We start from the raw sequence: 22,676 nt of genomic DNA, 5'->3' as shown, positions 1-22,676 counted from the left end.
AATGAACATTATGAAAACAGGTTAATCTAAGTTCCAAGCTAGTGAAAAGTATTTTGTCTTTCTAACCACTTTATATAATAGAAAATATATTATTCAATGTTATTGAACAAAACTTTTGCTTTTAGAGTTTTTACAAATTTAACAGACTTCAAATTTACAACTAGAAATATAAATAAGAATTTCCTCCCTTTTTTTGTAATTGCTTATTGCTAGTATAGGTAATAGGTACTGATTTTTGTTTTTGTTTTAATCTTCTACCTAGATAATTTACCACATTCTTTTATTTCCAAAAAATTTTTAGTAATTTGTTTCTTATTTTCTTGTATTTATATGCATTATTTCAATTTATTGTCTTACTGAATTAGCTTGAATTTATAAAACAAAGTCGAATAATAATGGGAATAGCAAATATATATGTTTTATTCCTGATTTTAATGGGAATGACTGTAGTTTTTTGTTGTTTAGTATATTTTTGTTATGTTCATTATGTCATTTTCTTCTAATCCTAATTCACATATTTACCTGGATTGACTGCTAAATTTCATCAAATGCCTTTCCAGAATCCATTGATATAATCATGGTTTTATTCTTTAATTTGTTGATTAATGAATAATGTCAATACAAATCCTTATTCAACTTCTTGTTGAAATCTAACAGATATATATTTTAAATTTTATTTTCCCTTCCATGAAAGAGAAAAAGTACGAATAATTTTCTGGCTTTGTAAATAAAACTAATTCATATTTATATTTTTCTGAAAATGCTATGTCAATTAAAAATTATTATCAGGGGAAAAAATTAAGTAAAACAAACAATTAGAATTAGATTTCTTAGAGACTAAAGATTACATTCACAAGAGGTAGCAGCAATCTGTAAAGTACAGCTGTCTTGTAAGACTCCTTTGTAGAAACAACATTTGCAAAGACATTTATGTGATGAAGAATATCGTTTGCTTTTCTGTATCTGTATCTTGCCAAGGTTTAGTTTGTAAGCAGTTAGAAGTTCTCAAAATTTAAAGGCTAGGGTCTGGAAAACTCAAAATTTAAATTAAGGAAAGGAAAATGGTAAAATAAGTTAGTAAATACTAGTAAATACTAGAAATTACAATACAATTGTTATAATTCTATTAGAAATACAGACTGATGTTATCAATTTATACTGTAGCTGTGACAATGATCCCATCAGAATTTAGTATTCAAGAAGTAATTATTTGTTTATATATCTCAAGAACAATTTTAATATTTTGCTTTGATTGGAGCTGCTTTGATTGGAGTATTTACTCTAGTATTTACTATATATTTAATATCTATACTTACATTTGTGGTATATATATTTAATATCTATACTTACATTTGTGGAATAAAATGTGTTTGGCCATGATTTATCATTGTTTGGATACATCACTGGTTTTCATTTATCAGTGTCTTATTTAGTGTTTTGCACCTATATTTGTAAGTCTTCATTTGCTTTATAATGCTTAAAACAATCTGAAGTTACATAGACTATAAAATATGATGAGTTTCTTGTGAAATTACTGCTATATTCAAAATAACATTTTCATCCTTTGTGGCCCTTTGCAGCAGCCCATCCGTCTTTTCTGCCTTGGACCCATGAAACAACTGTTTTCTCTTTCTTTTCTTTTTTTTTTTTTTTTTTTTAACTGTGGATCTTTAGTATCTTATAGAGTTTATTTTTCTCTCTGTCTTGCTTTCTCTCTTTTCCTCTGTCTCTTCTGTCTCTGAATATGTGTATCTGATGTTTAGCATATTGAAAGATGAGGGCAATTGGGGAAAGAGTTTGGGATTGATTTAGTGATAAGTACATAAAAACTAAGGAAATGAAGAAAATTTAAAAAAAAATTAGCCCCAGGGAACAAAAACATTTGTGTGGCAAAGTAAAAGAGTAGCAGTTGGTAGAGACTGAACAGTTAGGATTTTTTTGGAGGATGGGAATATGGAAAGCATGCTTGTATGTGTAATAGGGGTAGGTGAGAAAGAGAATCCTTTTTTTTTTCCTTTGGAAAAGTTAGCAAGTAGCAATGTAAAAATGTTATTTTGGACCCGTTAGGTAAAAATACCAAAATAAAGAACAAAAGAGATTGAAAAGTGGTTGCATATGGGAAGTAGGAAATGGGAGAGGGAAGGAGACATATGACTTTTAATTATCCTAATATGTCCTATGGAATTATATGACTAGTTAAACTATGTGCATGATAAAATATGTTAAAAATAAAACTAGGATGAGAAAAGAAAAAAGTTAGATATAAAATTTCAAAAAATAAGTTAATGAACATATATCCCATTTCTATTATATATATTTCCAAATATAAAATGGGAGTGGACTAGTACTTTATTCTTTAAAAATTTTAATTTACCTTTTGGATCTTTGAATGTGATAGTTTTCTTATTATTTCTTTTTTTTTTTTTTTTTTTTTTTTTAGTTTTCTTATTATTTCAAGAGATTTGTAAGTCTTACTGAGAAACTAGTACTAATACTTCCATTGCCAATGACCAGTGGCAGTTTACATGAGCAGGTAGTTTGCCACACTTGTACATACAGAACAATCTTACTTTTTAAATTTCAATCACAATGTGATGGAGTTTCATATGAACTTGTTATTTCTATCACCATTATGCCACCCTATGGTGTCATATGCATTATAGACCTTTTACTTAGTCTTTTCTTTCATCCAAGAGAGCAGGAAATTATTCAGCAATACTTTCAGTGACCCAAGATGACATCAGATTTAGGTAAGAGCTGTGAACATACACACATAATCCTAAAAAACTCAAGGTTTAAATGATTTGGCTGTTATTGAAAACAAGTATCATTGAAATTGAGGGACCTTTCTCAACAATGAGAGTTGCTCCATAGTTCCAGTAATAATTGGCTTTTGCTTACCAAAGTGGCAAAATATGTTGTGTCCATCACGTTCCTTACTACAGATATTTTATCTCAAATTATATTGATTCATGACTCACTGCATAAATTTTGAGACAGTTTATATGCAATTTCTGAATTCAAGATCTGGAATGATATGCCCCAATCCACACTTTACCCAGAGCGTAACATTTGTAGACCAAACACCAGACAAGTAACCTAATATCAGAGAAGGCATAGCATATATTAGGTAATCATAAATATTTACTGGCAAATCTTCTACCTAGAATAATTTTTAAATAAAATAAATGTATTGCATAATAGGAATATTCTATTCCCTGTTACATATAGGTATTATTATTATTTTCTATACATGGTAGTTTGCAATGGTTACATTAATGTTATTAGGTGAAAGCTGGTACAATGCTTCTAGAAGTTCTGTGTTCAAATGTAGAAATGATAGCTTTGGCATATCAGTATTATTTGGATATGATATATATATGCAATGTCAATCAAAAAAATCAGATGAAAAATATGTCCAAATATGTTGAATTTATTTGGGAATTAGAAATGAAGTTTTTTTAACCTGAGATGCATAGCCATGCCAACCCATGTATGCATCTGAAGAGGCAAGAGTAAAGGGAAGCTGGTATTGGCAAAAGGAGAAGTTCACATAAACCGCTTGGAAATAGAGGTCATTGGTTTTGAAGACTCAAAACCAGAGTTGGCATCAGTTCCTTGGTGGAAACGCTATTACTGGGCAAGTGTTCTTTCAAGAGGATCTTATATGAATTATAGCAGTACTGAAAAAAGAATTTCTTTTGGAGTTGTTTTAGAAAGTCCTTGAGACAGTCTTTATCTCAGACATGCAAGTGTGAACTGTTCATGCTTTTTACTTTTCCAGCTTTGGTTTGTTTGGATCTACTAAAAGTGATTTCATTCTGGTATCTGCAACTTTCACAGCATCAACCATTAATATGGTAGCATGCTAGAAGCCTTTAGAATCAAAAGCCATATTTATTTTTTTCATTTTTTAGGCTGATGATCAATACTGGGAAGCATTCCTCATAAGGTAACTTGGTGATCTAATATTTACTTCTTTTTAAGAATGAATGGTTGGGGTATGTATTAGGATGCAAGTTAGGCTACTGTAACAGGCCATAGTAACTGTGGCTTAAACAATACAGAAATTTATCTTTCTTGTATGAATCTGTCCAATCAAAAGCAACCTTGAACTGATTCAATGATTGTGTGGTGTCAATAATCCAATAAGATCTTTCTATCTTGTTCTGCCATCATCAATATATGGCTTCCATCTCATATTCTAAGGTGGCTGTTCTAACTCCTGCTATTGTATCTATTTTCTAATCAGTTAGAAGGTGAGAAAAATAGAATATTTGCCTTTATCATTAAGAATATATTATATATCATTTCTTCTGTTTTTCTTTGTTCACAATCTGGTCTAGCCTGGCATAGAGGCTGGTAAATATAGTATTCAACTGGATTGTTACCTGCTAAACTAAAACTTCTATTAGTATAGACGAAGGGAAAAATGCAGACATTGGGAAACAGTAGGCAGTCCCTGTCACAGGTGGTTTTGAGGCCGTTTTGCAGTATTATGATAGTATTAAGCCTGGACAATCAGGCCTAATATACATTCTGCTTTGCCAAAGTACTGCTGTTAGTTCTATCCTGGTCCCTTTGTGTTCCCGATTATACTAAGAAAACTAAAACTAAAACTACACTAAAATACTCAGATTTTTTTGGTAGCTGGGTTCTGGTTAGATTCTGCCAATAGGAGGCACTTACACCAGATTAAAAAGTAGAGGGGAAGCAAAAGTCATTTTGTTTCTGGTAGTGCCTCTTGCAATATCAGCACTGAGTACAGTTTACGTATTTCATCCTCAGAAGTGGTAGCAACTTCCTTACCTTAGGGTAATATGACCAACCCTTCCACATATTTGTAACCAATTCTTTCTATTACGTATTTATTTGCTTCAAATATCTAGATAGATTTTTGTAGCTATTGATACGTTGGCCACTTCACTTCATTCCTGTAGTATTTTGAAGGGAGAGTGGAACAAAAGAAAACAAGCAAAGCAAAGTAGCATCAAGAAGAGCTAGATATTTAGGAAACTCGTTTTTTACTAGCTTTGCTACTATTATCTTACTTCACTGAGCATTAATTATAATATTTCAAGAACACTTTTTGACTTTGTCTAAAACTGAGAATTTTTTAAGTTGTTTTTTAGTTGTCTTCAAACTGTGTTCTATGTTTTTGCGCCTTTTTATTCTACTGCATCTATATCATTCCCGTTGATGTCCTTGATTCTTTTGAAATCAACTAGGTACCCCAACTGACCTCAACTTTTTATTGCATACTTTGTCATAATATTATTTGCTGTTCTTGAGGAGAAAAATATTCTTTTATTTCAAATTGAAATATAACCCACCCACCATACAATTCACCTAAAGTGTACATTTCAGTGGTGTTTGGTATATTCACAGAGTTGTGCAACAACCTCCATGATCAATTTTAGAACATTTCCATCAGTTCAGAAGGGAACGTTGTGTGCATTAACGGTCAATTCCTATTACCCTGAACCCCCATCCCTAGGCAACCACTAATATAAATTCTCTTTCTATAGATTTTCCTATTCTATACACTTCATGTAAATGGAATCATGTAGTATGTGACTAGCTTCTTCAGTTAGCATAACATTTTCAAGGTTCGTCTATGTTGTAGCACATATCAGTACTTCATTTTTTAAAATTGATGAATAATATTCTATTGTGTGGATATACCACATTTTTTTTATTTATTCATCAGTTGATGGACATTTGAGTTGTTTCTTTTTGGCTGCTATGAATAATGGTGCTATGAACATTACAAGAGCTTTGTTTATATTTATGTTTTCATTTCTCTTGGGTTTATGCCCAGGAGTAGAATTGCTGAATCATATAGTAACTCTGTATTTCATATATTGAGGAACTACCAATCTATTTTCCAAAGAGCCTGCATGGTTTTATATTTCTAACAGCAATGTATTAGGGCTCCAACTTCTTTACATCTTTACGAACATGTGTTATTATATCTGTTTTGTATTATACTTATCCTAGTGGGTGCACAGTTGTATCTTGTTGATATGATTTACAGTTCCCTAATGGCTAATGATGTTGAGGATCTTTCTGTGTTTATTGGCCATTTTATATATATTATTTATTTATTATATAATAAATGTCTGTTAAGATCCTTTGCCCATTTTAAATTTAGGTTATTTGTCTTTTTATTGAACTTTAAGGGTTCTTTATATATTCTGGATATAAGTTCTTTTTCAGATATTTGATTTGCAAATTATTTTCCCATTCTGTGGATTATCCTTTCACATTTTTATTTCAATAGTTTTTGGGGAACAGGTGGTTACATAGCTAAGTACTTTAGTGCTAATTTCTGAGATTTTTGGCATCCATCACCTGAGCAGTGTACACTGTACCCAATGTGTAGTCTTTAGCTCTCATCCCACTCCCACCCTTCCTCCTGAACCCCCGAAATCCATTATATCACTATTATGCATTTGTGTCCTCATAGGTTAGCTCTTACTTATATGTGAGAACATATGATATTTGGTTTTTCATTCCTGAGTTACTTCACTTAGAATAATGGTCTCCAACTCCACCCAGGCTTCTGTGAATGCTATTATTTCATTCCTTTTTATGACTGAGTAGTATTTTATGGTATATATATACACCACATTCTTTTTATTCACTCATTGGTTAATGGGCATTTAGGCTGGTTCCATATTTTTCTGTGATTGGAAATTGTGCAGCTATAAGCATGCATGTGCGTGTGTCTTTTTCATATAATGATTTTTTTCTTCTGAGTAGATATCCAATGGTGGGATTGCTGGATCAAATGGTAGTTCTACTTTTATCTCTTTAAGGAATATCTATACTGTTTTCCATAGGAGTTGTACTAGTTTATATTCCCACCAGCAGTGTAAAAGTGTTCACTTTTCGCCACATCCATGCCAACATCTATTATTTTTTGATTTTTAAATTATGGCCAGTCTTACAGGAGTAAGGTGGTATCTCATTGTGGTTTTAATTTGCATTTTCTTGATAATTAGTGATGTTGAGCATTTTTCATGTTTGTTGGCCATTTGTATATCTTCTCTTGAGAATTGTCCATTCATGTCCTTTGCCCACTTTTTCATGGGATTATTATTTTTTAATTGTTATTTTTTGCTGATTTGTTTGAGTTTCTTGTAGATTCTGGATATTAGTTCTTTGTCAGATACATAGTTTGTGAATATTTTCTCCCATTCTGTGGGTTGTCTGTTTACTCTGCTGATTATTTCTTTTGCTGTGCAGAAGCTTTTTAATTTAATAAAGTCCCATTTATTTATTTTTGTTTTTGTTGCATTTGCTTTTGGGTTCTTGGTCATGAACTCTTTGCCTAAGCCAATGTCTGGAAGAGTTTTTCCAATGTTATCTTCTAGGATTTTTATGGTTTCAGGTTTTAGATTTAAGACTTTGATCCATCTTGAGGTGATTTTTGTATAAAGTGAGAGAAGAGGATCCAGTTTCATTCTTCTACACATGGCTTGCCAATTACCCAGCACCATTTGTTAAATAGGGTGTCCTTTCCCTACCTTATATTTTTGGTTGCTTTGTTGAAGGTCAAATACCTTGTCAAAGTATTCAGCTTTATTTCTGGGTTCTCTATTCTGTTCCATTTGTCTACATGCCTATTTTTATACCAGTACCATACTGTTTTGGTAACTATAGCCTTGTAGTATAGTTTGAAGTCAGATAATGTGATGCCTCCAGATTTGTTTTCTTTAACTTTCTTTGATGGTGTCCTTTATAGCACATAAGTTTTTGCTTTGGACAGAGTTCAATATGTCTGTTTTTTGTTTCATTGCTTATGTTTTTGGTGTTATATTTAAGAAACCATTGTCTACCTTTCCACAGTGTAGATGTACACCAAAACATCATGTTCTAACCATAAACATTTATAATTTTTATTTGTCAATTAAAAAATAATTTTAAAAACATTACCTAATCTCAAGTCACTAAGATTTAAACATATTTCTTTATTCTTAGAGTTTTATAGCTTTGGCGTTTATATTTAAATGTATGATCCATTTTGAGTTAATTTTTGTGTATGTTATAAGTAAGGGATTTAACTTGATTCTTTTGCATGTGGATATAGAGTTGCTGAACACCATTTGCTGAAAGGATTAGTCCTTCCTCAATGAATTGTTTTGGCACTCTTCAAAAATGAAGGGACTGAAAATGTGAGGATTTATTTCTGGAATCTCATTTCTGTTCCATTAATCTATATGTCTATCCTTATGCCAATATCTTATTTTCTTGATTACTTTAGGTTTGTATAAGTTTTGAAATAGAAAAATGTGAGTTATCTAACTTTGTTCTCTTTCAAGATTGTGTTGTTGTTATGAGTCTCTTGGATATCTATATACATTTTAGGATTAGTTTGTCAATTTTTGCAAAAAAGCCAGCTGGGATTTTGACAGAGGTTGCATTGATTTTAATATCAATTTGGAGAGTATTGTCATGTTAACGTTTAATCTATAAATATCTGGGATGACTTTTATTTAGGTCTTCTTTATTTTTTAAAATAATATTTTGTAGTTTTCAGAGTACAAGTTTTGCACTTCTTTTGTTCATTTTATTCCTATATATTTTATTCCTTTGAATTCTATTTATTATAAATTGGGTTCTTTATTTTATTTTTAGATAGTTTATTATTAGTATACAGAAATACAATTGACTTTTTATTTTTTAAAAATTTCGCTTTTAAGTCCTCATGAAAACATTTATTATAGCCTAATGGTAAAGCACTGGATTTATAATCCTGATTTTGCCACATGATGAATCAAGACATTTATCTTCGTAAAAGCACTTTGAAGCAGTGACTTAAACTCACCGTTTCTTTAGTTCTGACAATTAATGTCATTTTTCTTCTTTTGGCATTGATGGATGCTTGATCATGCAACTATATAAAGTACCCTGCACCCTTATCAATAAACAATATCCTTGGTCAATGAATAAAGGTGTGAACAATTTTTAAAATTCTTTCCATATAGTTTCTTTTTCACTCTGTCACCCAGGCTGGAGTACAGTGGTGTGATCATGGCTTACTGCAGCCTCAACCTCCCGGGCTCAAGTGATCCTCCGACCTCAGCCTCCAGAGTATCTGGGACCATAGCGGCATGCACCACCATGCCCATCTATTTTTTTTTTAATAGAGACAAGGTCTCACTATATTGCCCAGGGTGGTATCGAACTCCTGGGCTCAAGTGATCCACCTACCTTGACCTCGCAAAGTGCTAGGATTGCAGTTGTAAGCCACTGCACCCAGCCCATTTTCCGTATAGTTTCTAAGCAATTGTCAGACATTTTTGTAACAAAAAATGGATCTAATGGACATGCTTGAAATAGATTCACTTAAAGAGTCATTGAACAAACATGATGTGAAATATAAACGTGTAGTGGGGAAAGCTCATTATAAATAAGCATCAGTGGAAAATTATACAGTAATTTGTTGCCAGTAGTTCCAATAGCCTTGAAAGATCTCACAATTGACTTTTTTTTTTTTTTTTTTTTTTTTGAGATGGGGTCTTGTTCTGTTGTTCAGGCTGGGGTGTAGTGGCATGATCATGGCTCACTGCAGCTTCAGCCTCCTGGGCTCAAGTGATCCTTCTGCCTTAGCCTCCTGAGTAGCTGGGACTGCAGGTGTGCACCATCATGCCTGGTGAATTTCTCTCTCTCTCGCTCCTTTTTATTTTTATTTTTGAAGATATGGGGTCTTGTAATATTGCCCAGATTGGTTTTGAACTCCTGGACTCAAGCAATACTCCTGCTTTGACCTCCTAAAGTGCTGACATTACAGACATAGGCCACTGTGCCTAGCCCACAATTGACTTTTTTACATTAGTTTTATAACCTTAACTTGCAGAGCTCCTTTATTAGTTCTAATAATTTTTTAGTGTATTTCTTAGGATTGCATTTATACAAAACTGTGTTCCCTGCAGGTAGATTTAGTTCTTGTTTTCCTATCTGGATGTGTCTTATTTCTTTTTCTTTTCTAATTGCTCTGAATAGGATAGAACCTTCAGTACAATATTGAATGGAAGTGGATAGAGTGGAAACACTTGTTTAATTCCTAACCTTAGAAGGAAAACATTGATTCTTTCACTAATTTTTATGATGTAGGTTTTTTATACATGCCATTTATTAGATGTATAAGGCAGGAACAGAAAGAAAAGTTGAAAGAATTATATTGTGAACACTCACTCATATGTATATTCTTACCACTAATATTTTACAGTTATTTTGCTATATTCACTTATCATGTATCTATCCATCCATCTGTCCACCCTTTTATCTATATTATTTTGTGGATGCATTTTCAAGTTGCAGATGTCAGTATACTTTACCCTTTAACACCTCAGTATACATAGCATTAAATAGATTTTAATATTTGTTTCTAATAATTCCTTAACATTTTTGAGGTATAATTTACATGCAGAGAAATCACAAATTTTATTGTACCATTTTATGAGTTTTAACTAATGTATATGCTTGTGTAATCCAAACTGCTATGAAAATACAGAATATTACATCTTTACTCAAAAAAATTTCTTCATATTCCTTTCCAATCAATAACTCTTCAAGACAACTACTGTTCTGATTTTATAAACTTTTTGTGTGTGGCTTCTTAGCATTGTGTTTTTGAGAATCATTTGTGTTGCTGCATCTATCAGTAGTTTGTATCTTTTAATTGTTGAGTAGTATTCCATTGTATGATTATATCATATCACAGTTTGTTTTTTGATTCTCTTGTTGGACACCTGGGCTGTTTCCAGATTTTTACTGTTTTGAATATAGCTGGTAGTGTCTTACTTATACAAATCATTTTATGAACATATACTATTAATTTTCCTGAGTATACACATAGGAGTGGAATTGCTAGATTGTAAGACAGATGTATGCTTAGTTTTATAAGAAACTGCAAGACATTTTTAAAAAGTGTTTGTATCATTTTACGCTCCCATCAACAATGTATGAGTTTAGGTTACTCCATATCTGTGTTAATGTTTGGTGGTAGCTTTCTTTTCCTTTTAACTAATTTTAGACATTCTGGTGGCTGTATAACGGTATCTTGTGATTGCAATTTTTATTTCCCTGGAGACTTATTTGTATTATGTACTCTCTTTCAGACAGTTCGGCATGGTTTTCCTCATCAGCCTACAGCATTAGCCTTTGATCCAGTTCAGAAAATCTTGGCTATTGGGACAAGAACAGGTGCTATACGAATGTATCCTTAATTTTTGGTTCATTATTTGCCACATTAATGCCAATTACATTTCTTGAAATATTCAGGTAAGAGAAATATTTATGACCAAATGAACTTTATTATTTTCTAAGAAATGAGTAACTATTGTGAAAAATCTATATTTTCAAATTTATTGGCATATTTTTAATGTCTTTGAAATCAGTATTGATGTCTCTTCTTTAATTCCTGTTCTTTGTAATTTGTATCTTCTCTTTTTTCCTTATCCATCTGCCTAGAAATTTATCAATTTTATTGATTCTCATGATTCTCACAAAGAATCAACTTTTGGTTGCGTTGCTCTTCTTTATTGTGTTTCTATATTCAATTTCATTGAATTCTGCTTTGATCATTTAAATTTCTTTGCTTTTGGTTACCTTGGGTTTAATTTGATCTTCTTTCTCTAGTTTTTAAGGTGGAAACAGGTAATTAATTTGAGAACTTTCTTCTCTTCTAATACGTGCCTATAGTACTATAAATCTCCTCCCAAATTCTACTTTAGTATCATCCTGTTTTTTAAAATTAAACTTTTTATTTTGGGATAATTGTAGAAGCACATGTAGTTATAAGAAATAATACAGAGATATTCATATCTTTCACCTACTTTGCTCCAATTGTAATATCTTAGAAACCTATAGTGTAATATCACAATCAGGATATTGACATTATACAATCAAGATACGAAACATTTCTGTCACCACAAGGATTCTTCACATTGCTCTTTTATAGTCACACCTTGTCCCTCCAACCCCATCCTTGACCCCTAACAACCACTACTTTGTTTTTCATTTCAATAATTTTGCACTTCAAAAATGTTATATAAATAGAATCATACAGTTAATAATTTTTGGTGATTGGCCATTTTCACTCAGTATAACTCTCTGAACATTCATTCATATTGTTGCATATATCAATAGTTTATTCCTTTATACTGAATTGGATAATATTCCATGGTTTAGATGTATCACAGTGTAGCCATTCACCTGTTCCAGGAAATTTGACTTGTTTCCAGTCTTTGGCTATTCTTACTAAACAGCTATGATCATTCGTGTACATATTTTTGTGTGACCCTAAGTTTTTATTTCTCTGGTGTAAATGCACAGGAGTACAACTGAAGGGTCATGTGATAATTGGATATTTTAGTTTTAATTTTTTTAGTGTACCATTCAGTGTTATTAAATAAATTTATAATATTATGCAACCATCATCACTGTCCTTTTCTGTAACTCTTTCACTTTGTAAAACTGAAATTCTATACCCGTTAAATTATAACTCTCCATATTCCTCTTCCTCTAGCCCCTGGAAACCACCATTCTGCTTTCTGTTTCTATAATTTTTACTACTCTAGGTAACTTATATAAGTGAAAGCATACAGTATTATTCTTTTTTGGGACTGACTTATTTCATTCAGCATAATGTCCTCAACATTTATCCATGTTGTAGCCTATGTGAGAATTTCCTTTTTAAGACTGAATAATATTTCATTGTATGTATATTTCATATTTTGATATCTGTTCATTAATTTATGGACATTTGGTTTTTTTCCATGTTTTAGCTATTATGAATAATATTGCTATGAACATAGGTATACAAATATCTCTTTGAGACCTTGCTTTTAGTTCTTTTGGGTATATATCCAGAAGGAGAATTGCTAGATCATATGATAATTGTATTTTTAATTTTTTGAGGAACTGCCATTCTGTTTCCCATAGCAGCTATACTAGTTTACATTTTCACCAATAGTAATTGCCCTTTGATCCAAATATTTTAAATTTTAATGAAGTTCAATGTGGCTATTTTTTTCTTTTGTTGCCTGTGCTTTGGGGTCATATGTAAGAAATCTTTACCAAATCCAATGGAATGAGGTTTTTACCCTGTTTTCTTCTAAGAGTTTTATAGTTTTAGGTTTTACATTTAAGCCTTTTATCAATTTTTGAGTGAATTTTTGTGTATAGTAAAAGAGTCTAATCTCACTATTTGGCATTTGGATATCCCATTTTCCCAGCACCATTTGTTGACAAGGCTGTCTTCTCCATTGAATGGTCCTGGAACTCTTGTCAAAAATTATTTGATCATACATGTTAGGGTTTGTTTGTGGGCTCTCTATTCTATTCCACTGATCTATAGGTATGTTTCTATGTTACTACTACACTGTTTTTACTTACTGTAGCTTTGTAGATTGGAAACCAGATAGTGTGAAACTTGAAATTAGATGATTTTTCAGCACTTATTGAAATGATCAGATAGTTTTTGTTCTTGATTATGTTACTGTGATATATCATGTTTATTGATTTGCATATGTTGAACCATTCATGAATTTCTGAGATGATTCCCACTTGATAATGATAAATGATTTTTAAAAAATATGTTGTCTTGTTGAAATTGATTTGTGAGTATTTTGTTGAGGATTTTTGCATGTAGGTTGATCAGGGATATTGGCTTGTAGTGTTCTTTTTTGTTCGTTATTAGGATAATGCTGGTCTCATAGAATGAGTTGGAAAGTATTCCCCGCTTTTCAATTTTTTAATTAGGAGTTTGAGTAGAAGAGGTATTAGTTCTTTAAATGTTTGTTATAATTCAGCCATGATACTATCAGGTCTTGGGTTTTTCTTTTTTGAAAGATTTTTTTTTTTTAAATTACTGCTTAAATCATGTTACTCATTATTGGTCTGTTCAGGGTTTCTAATTCTTCATATTTCAATCTTGGTAGGTTGTATATGTCTAGAAATTTATCAATTTCTTTGAAGATTTAAAATTTGTTGGTGCATAGTTGTTCATAATAGTTTCTAATGAGCCTTTGTATTTCTGTGGTATGAGATATAATATATCCTTTTTAGTTTTTCATTTTATGAAATTTTGTTGTTGTTGTTGTTGCCATGATAAATCTCTTTGTTCACCGAGGTCAATTGGAGGCTCTGCCTTAGTCTTCCTTTTTTTTCTTTTTTTTTTTAAATTATACTTTAAGTTCTAGGGTACATGCACACAATGTGCAGGTTTGATACATAGGTATACATGTGCCATGTTGGTAGCTGCACCCACCAACTCATCATTTACATTAGGTATTTCTCCTAATGCTATCCCTCCCCTAGTCCCCCACCCCCCGACAGGCCATGGTGTGCCCCACCCTGTGTCCTAGTGATCTCATTGTGCAATTCCCACATATGAGTGAGAACATGCAGTGTTTGGTTTTCTGTCCTTGTGATAGTTTGCTGAGAATGATGGTTTCCAGCTTCATCCATGTCCCTGCAAAGACATGAACCCATCCTTTTTTATGGCTGCATAGTATTCCATGGTGTATATGTGCCACATTTTCTTAATCCAGTCTATCATTGATAGACATTTGGGTTGGTTCCAAGTCTTTCCTATTGTGAATAGTGCCACAATAAACATATGTGGGCATGTGTCTTTATAGTAGCATGATTTATAATCCCTTGGGTCTATACCCAGTAATGAGATTGCTGGGTCAAATGGTAATTCTAGTTCTAGATCCTTGAGGAATCGCCACACTGTCTTCCACAATGGTTGAACTAGTTTAGACTCCCACCAGCAGTGTAAAAGTGTTCCTATTTCTCCACATCCTCTCCAGCATCTGTTGTTTACTGACTTTTTAATGATTGCCATTCTAACTGGTATGAGATGGAATCTCATTGTGGTTTTGATTTGCATTTCTCTAATGACCAGTGATGATGAACATTTTTTCATGTGTCTGTTGGCTACGTAGATGTCTTCTTTTGAGAAGTGTCTGTTCATATCCTTTGCCCACTTTTTGATGAGGTTGTTTGTTTTTTTCTTGTAAATTTGTTTGAGTTCTTTGTAGATTCTGGATATTAGCCCTTTGTGAGATAGGTAGATTGCAAAAATTTTCTCCCATTCTGTAGGTTGCCTGTTCACTCTGATGGTAGTTTCTTTTGCTGTGCAGAAGCTCTTTAATTTAATGAGATCCCATTTGTCAATTTTGGCTTTTGTTGCCATTGCTTTTGGTGTTTCAGTCATGAAGTCCTTGCCCACGCCTATGTCCTGAATGGTATTGCCTAGGTTTTCTTCTGGAGTTTTTATGGTTTCATGTTTAACATTTTAAATCTTTAATCCATCTTGAATTAATTTTTGTGTAAGGTGTAAGGAAGGGATCCAGTTTCAGCTTTCTACATATGGCTAGCCAGTCTTCCCAGCACTAGTTGTTACACAGGGAATCCTTTCCCCATTTCTTGTTTTCGTTAGGTTTGTCAAAGATCAGATGATTGTAGATGTGTGGTGTTATTTCTGAGGCCTCTGTGCTGTTCCACTGATCTATATATCAGTTTTGGTACCAGTACTATGCTGTTTCGGTTACTGTAGCCTTGTAGTATAGTTTGAAGTCAGGTAGCGTGATGCCTTCAGCTTTGTTCTTTTTGCTTAGGATTTTCTTGGCAATGTGAGCTCTTTTTTGATTCTATATGAACTTTAAAGTAGTGTTTTCCAATTCTGTCGGGAAAGTCATTGGTAGCTTGATGGGGATGGCATTGAATCTATAAATTACTTTGGGCAGTATGGCCATTTTCACGTTATTGATTCTTCCTATCCATGAGCATGGAATATTCTTCCATTTGTTTGTGTCGTCTTTTATTTTGTTGAGCAGTGGCTTGTAGTTTTCCTTGAAGAGGTCCTTCATATCCCTTATTAGTTGCATTCCTAGGTATTTTATCCTCTTTGTAGCAATTGTGAAAGGGAGTTCACTCATGATTTGGCACTCTGTTTGTCTGTTAATGGTGTATAGGAATGCTTGTGATTTTTGCAGATTTATTTTGTATCCTGAGATTTTGCTGAAGTTGCTTATGAGCTTAAGGAGATTTTGGGCTGAGGCGATGGGGTTTTCTAAATACACAATTATGTCATCTGCAAACAGGGACAATTCGACTTCCTCATTTCCTAATTGAATACCCTTTATTTCTTTCTCTTGTCTGATTGCCCTAGCCAGAACTTCCAACACTATGTTGAATAGGAGTGATGAGAGCGGGCATCTCTGTCTTGTACTGGTTTTCAAAGGAAATGCTTCCAGTTTTTGCCCATTCAGTATGATATTGGCTATGGGTTTGTCATAAATAGCTCTTACTATTTTGAGATATGATCCATCAATATCTAGTTTATTGAGAGTTTTTAGCATGAAAGGGTGTTGAATTGTGTCAAAGGCCTTTTCTGCATTATTGAGATAATCATGTGATTTTTGTCATTGGTTCTGTTTGTGTGATGGATTATGTTTACTGATTTGTGTATGTTGAACCAGCCTTGCATCCCAGGGATGAAGCCAACTTGATTGTTGGGGAATAGGCTTTTTGATGTGCTAATGGATTAGGTTTGCCAGTATTTTACTGAGGATTTTTGCATCAATATTCATCAGGAGTATTGGTCTAAAATTCTCTTTTTTTGTTGTGTCTCTACCAGGCTTTGATAGCAGTATGATGCTAGCCTCATAAAATGAGTTAGGGAGGATTCCCTCTTTTTCTATTGATTGGAATAGTTTCAGAAGGAATGGTACCAGCTCCTCTGTGTACCTCTGGTAGAATTTGGCTCTGAATTCATCTGGTCCTGGACTTTTTTTTGGTTGGTAGGCTATAAATTATTGCCTCAATTTCAGAGCCCGTTATTGGTCTATTCAGAGATTCAACTTCTTCCTGGTTTAGTCTTGGGAGGGTGTATGTGTCCAGGAATTTATCCATTTCTTCTAGATTTTCTAGTTTGCGTAGAGGTGTTTATTTTCTGATGGTAGTTTGTATTTCTGTGGGATCGGTGGTGATATCCCCTTTATCATTTTTTATTGTGTCTATTTGATTCTTCTTTCTTTTGTTCTTTATTAGTCTTGCTAGTGGTCTATCAATTTTGTTGATCTTTTCAAAAAACCAGCTCCTGGGTTCCTTGATTTTTTGAAGGGTTTTTTGTGTCTCTATCTCTTTCAGTTCTGCTCTGATCTTAGTTATTTCTTGCCTTCTGCTAGCTTTTGAATTTCTTTGCTCTTGCTTCTCTAGTTATTTTAAGTGTGATGTTAGGGTGTCGATTTTAGATCTTTCCTGCTTTCTGTTGTGGGCATTTAGTGCTATAAATTTCCCTCTACACATTGCTTTAAATGTGTTCCAGAGATTCTGGTACGTCGTGTCTTTGTTCTCATTGGTTTCAAAGAACACCTTCATTTCTGCCTTCATTTCGTTATTTACCCAGTAGTCATTCAGGAGCAAGTTGTTCACTTCCATGTAATTGTATGGATTTCAGTGAGTTTCTTAATCCTGAGTTCTAATTTGATTGCACTGTGGTCTGAGAGACAGTTTGTTGTGATTTCTGTTCTTTTACGTTTGCTGAGTTCTTTAGGTCCAATTATGTGGTGAATTTTGGAATAAGTTTGATGTGGTGCTGAGAAGAATGTATATTCTGTTAATTTTGGGTGGAGAGTTCTGTAGATGTTTATTTGGTCTGCTTGTTGCAGAGCTGAGTTCAGGTCCTGGGGATCCTTGTTAACCTTCTGTCTCATTGATCTGTCTAATTTTGACAGTGGGGTGTTAAAGTCTCCCATTATTGTTGTGTGGCAGTATAAGTCTCCTTGTAGGTCTCTAAGGACTTGCTTTATGAATCTGGGTGCTCCTATATTGGGTGCGTATAGTTAGGATATTAGGATATTAGGATAGTTAGGCCTTCTTGTTGAATTGATCCCTTTACCTTTATATAATGGCCTTCTTTGTTTCTTTGGATCTTTGTTAGTTTAAAGTCTGTTTTATCAGAGACTAGGATTGCAACCCCTGCTTTTTTTTTGTTTTCCATTTGCTTGGTAGATCTTCTTCCATCTTTTTATTTTGAGCCTATGTGTGTCTCTGCACTTGAGATGGGTCTCCTGAATACTGATGGGTCTTGATTCTTTATCCAATTTGCCAGTCTGTGTCTTTTAATTGGGCATTTAGCCCATTTACATTTAAGGTTAATATTGTTATGTGTGAATTTGATCCTATCATTATGATGTTCACTGGTTATTTTGCCCATTAATTGATGCAGTTTCTTCATAGCTTCGATGGTCTTTACAATTTGGCATGTTTTTGCAGTGGCTGGTACTGGTTGTTTCTTTCCATGTTTAGTGCTTCCCTCAGGAGCTCTTGCAAGGCAGGCCTGGTGGTGACAAAATATCTGAGCATTTGCTTTTCTGTAAAGGATTTTAATTCTCCATCATTTATGAAGTTGAGTTTGGCTGGATATGAAATTCTACATTGAAAATTCTTTTCTCTAAGATTGTTGAGTATTGGCCCCCACTCTCTTCTGGCTTGTAGGGTTTCTGCCAAGAGATCCACTGTTAGTCTGATGGGCTTCCCTTTGTGGGTAGCTCGACTTTTCTCTCTGGCTGCCCTTAACATTTTTTCCTTCATTTCATCTTGTTGAATCTTACAATTATGTATCTTGGGGTTGCTGTCTTCTCAATGACTTACTTTGTGGTGTTCTCTTTATTTCCTGAAGTTGAATGTTGGCCTGTCTTGCTCGGTTGGGGAAATTCTCCTGGATAATAACCTGAAGAGTGTTTTCCAACTTGGTTCCATTCTCCCCATCACTTTCAGGTACACCAATCAAACATAGGTTTGGTCTTTTCACATAGTGCCATATTTTTTTGGCGGCTTTGTTCATTTCTTTTTACTCTTTTTTTCTCTAAACTTCTCCTGTCACTTTATTTCATTAATTTGATCTTCAATCACTGATACCCTTTCTTCCATTTGATCGAATCGGCTTTTGAAGCTTGTGCATGTGTTATGAAGTTCTCATGCCATGGTTTTCAGCTCCATCAGGTCATTTAATGTCTTCTATACACTGTTTATTCTAGTTAGCCATTCATCTAATCTTTTGTCAAGGTTTTTAGCTTCCTTGCAATGGGTTTGAACATTCTTTAGCTTGGAGAAGTTTGTTATTACTGACCTTCTGAAGCCTACTTCTGTCAACTTGTCAAAGTCATTGTCCGTCCAGCTTTGTTCCATTGCTGGCGAGGAGCTGCGATCCTTGGAGGAGAAGTGGCACTCTGATTTTTAGAATTTTCAGTTTTTCTGCTCTGGTTTCTCCCCATCTTTGTGATTTTATCTACCTTTGGTATTTGATGTTGGTGACCTACAGATAGGGTTTTGGTATAGATAACCTTTTTATTAATGTTGATGCTATTCCTTTCTGTTTGTTAGTTTTCCTTTCAACAGTCAGGTCCCTCAGCTGCAGCTCTGTTGGAGTTTGCTGGATTTCCACTCCAGACCCTGTTAGACTGGGTGTCACCAGTGGATGCTGCAGAACAGCAAATGTTGCAGAACAGCAAATATTGCTGCCTGATCCTTCCTCTGGAAGCTTCGTCCCAGAGGGGCAGCCGCCTATATGAGGTGTCTGTTGGTCCCTACTGGGAGGTGTCTCCCAGTTAGGCTACAACAGGGATCAGGAACCCACTTGAGGAGGCAGTGTGTCCGTTTTCAGAGCTCAAACACCATGCTGGGAGAAAGACTCCTCTCTTCAGAGCTATCAGACAGGGACGTTTAAGTCTGCAGAAGTTATCTGCTGCCTTTTGTTCAGCTATGCCCTGCCCACAGAGTTGGATTCTTGAAGCAGTAGGCTTTGTTGAGCTGTGGTGGGCTCCACCCAGTTGTAGCTTCCTGGTCACTTTGTTTACCTACTCAAGCTTCAGCAACGGTGGATGCCCCTCCCCCAGTCAGGCTGCAGCCTCGCAGATCAACCTCAGACTGCTGTGCTAGCAGTGAGCAAGGCTCAGTGGGCGTGAGACCCACCGAGCCAGGCACAGGAGAGAATCACCTTGTCTGCCGGTTGGTAAGACCTTGGGAAAAGTGCAGTATTTGGGCGGGGAGTGTCTTGTTTTTCCAGGTAGTCTGTCACATCTGTCACAGCTTCCCTTGGCTAGGAAAGGGAAATCCCCCAACACCTTGTGCTTCCTGGGTGAGGCGATGCCCCACCCTGCTTCATCTTGCCCTCCGAGGGCTGCACCACTGTCCAACCAGTCCCAATGAGATGAACCAGGTACCTCAGTTGGAAATTAAAAATCACTCATCTTCTGTGTCGATCATGCTGGGAGCTGCAGACTGGAGGTATTCCTATTCAGCCATCTTCAGTTGTGCGATTTTCTAGAGTAGTGCTAAGCTGCTTGGACTAGCAAGCCTGGGCTGGGTTTTTTAGGTCTTCTTTCCTTTGTTCTTACTCTAGCTAAAGGTTTTCAATTTCATTTATTTTTTCAAAAAATTGATTTTCATTTTGTTGATATTTGTTTTTCTGGTCTCAATTTTATATCTTTAAACTCTAATGTTTATTATTTCTTCTATTAATGTTGGTTTTGAATTGTTTTTGCTTTCTGTTTCTTGAGGTGCAGTGTTATGATGTAATTTTCTAATTTTTATGATGTAGGCTTTTTATTGCTATAAACAACTTTCCTCTTAGAACTGCTTTTGCTGTATTTCATAGGTTTTAGTATGTTGTGTTTCCATTTTAATTTGTCTCAAGAAAATTTTCAATTTTCTTTTAAATTTCTTCATTAAACCATTCATTGTTTAGGAATATGTTGCTTAATAATTATGATTTTATACAGTTTCTGATGTTCCTTCTGTGGTTTATTTCTAATTTTATCCCATTATGGTCAAAAAAGTTTTTTAATGATTTTGACTTCTAAAAATTTATTAAGATTTGTTTCGTGACCTTATATATGGTCTGTCCCAGAGAATGTTGCATGTGCTGTTGAGAAAAATGTGTATTCTGCAGCTGTTGGATGGAATGTTCTATAAATGTCTGTTTGGTCCATTTGGTCAAGGGTGCAGTTTAACTCTGATGTTTCTTATTTGATTTTCTATTCAGATGATCTGTTTAATGCTGAAAGTGGAGTGCTGAGGTTTTCTACTGTTAATGTGTCACAGTCAATCTCTCTCTTTAGGTCGGTTAATATTTGTCTTATATATTTGGGTGCTCTAGTGTTGAGTGCATATATGTTTATAATTGTAATATCCTGTTGTTGTATTAACCCCTTCATCATCATATAATGGCCTTCTGTATCTTTTTTTTTATCATTCTTGACTAAAGTTTATTTTATCTGATATAAGTATAGCCACTCTTGCTCTATGTTGGTTTCCATTTTCATGTAATATCTTATTCACCCCTTCACTTTCAGTTTGTGCATTTCTGTAGGGGTAAATTGAGTTTCTTGTAGACAGTATATAGTTGGGTCTTTTAAAAATCCATTCAGCCATTCTGCACTTTAATTTTTAAAATAAATTTCAATAGCTTTGGGGGTAAAGATTGTTTCTGGTTACACATATAAGTTCTTTAGTGGTGATTTCTGATGTTTTAGTGAACCTGTTATCTGAGCATTATATACTATACCCAATGTATAGTCTTTTATCCCTCCCCCATTCTGAGTCTCCAAAGTCCATTATATAACTCTTACGCCTTTGCATCCTCATAGCTTAGCTCTCACTTAAAACATATGATATTTGATTTTTCATTCCTGAGTTACTTCACTTAGAATAATAGCCTCCAGCTCCATTTAAGTTCCTGGAGAAGACATTATGTCATTCCTTTTTATGGCTGAGTAGCATTCCATGGTGTATGTATACTATTTTTTCTTTATCCACTTGTCGGTTGATGGACACTTAGATTGGTTCCATATCTTTGCAATTGTGAATTGTGCCACCATAAACATGTGTGTGCCTGCGTCTTTTTCATATAATGACTTATTTTCCTTTGGGTAGATACTCAGTAGTGGGATGGCTAGATTAAATGGTAGTTTTACTTGTAGTTCTTTAAAGAACATCTATACTGTTTTCCATAGTGTTTGTACTAATTTGCATTCCTATCAGCAGTGTAAAAGTGTTCCCTTTTTACCACATCCATGCCAACATCTATTTTTTTTTTTTGACTTTTAAATTATAGCCATGCTTGCAGGAGTAAGGTGTAATCTCATCATGGTTTTAATTTGCTTTTCCCTGATAATTAGTGATGTTGAGTGTTTTTTCACATGTTTGTTGGTTGTTTGTATATCTTTTCTGGGAATTATTTATTCATGTCCTTTGCTCATTTTTTGATGGGATTATTTGTTTTTTTCTTGTTAATTTGAGTTCCTTGTAGATTCTGGATACTAGTCCTTTGTTGGGTGGATAGTTTGTGAAGATTTTCTTTCACTAGGTGGGTTGTCTGTTTGCTGATTATTTCTTTTGCTGTACAGAAACTTTTTAGTTTAATTAGGTCCCATTTGTTTATTTTTGGTTTTGTTGCATTTGCTTTTGGGGTCTTAGGCATGAATTCTTGCCTAAGTCAATGTCCTGAAGAGTTTTTCCAATGTTATCTTCTAGGATTTTTATGGTTTGAGGTCTTATATTTAAGTCTTTTATCTACATTGAGTTGATTTTTGTGTAAAGTGAGAGATGGAGATCCAGTTTTATTTTTCTACATGTGGCTTGCACTCTTT

At 34.1% G+C, this 22,676-nt stretch overlaps 1 protein-coding gene across 6 annotated transcripts in view; it reads left to right on the top strand.

Moving 5' to 3' along the window:
• Positions 1-22,676, top strand: part of STXBP5L (syntaxin binding protein 5L) — a 478,212-nt gene that overhangs the window by 33,734 nt on the left and 421,802 nt on the right. For all 6 annotated transcript variants that reach the window (XM_005548039.4, XM_005548040.4, XM_074033375.1 and 3 more), the window contains exon 3: positions 11,130-11,227. In XM_005548039.4, coding sequence (XP_005548096.1) covers positions 11,130-11,227 — 98 coding nt within the window. The remainder of the gene's footprint in view (positions 1-11,129; positions 11,228-22,676) is intronic.

The sequence above is a fragment of the Macaca fascicularis genome, chromosome 2 (genome assembly GCF_037993035.2).
Source record: "Macaca fascicularis isolate 582-1 chromosome 2, T2T-MFA8v1.1".
NCBI classification, from domain to species: Eukaryota; Metazoa; Chordata; class Mammalia; order Primates; family Cercopithecidae; genus Macaca; species Macaca fascicularis.
The sequence above is the reverse complement of the archived record's forward strand: the minus strand, read 5'-3'. Positions and strand labels throughout refer to the sequence as shown.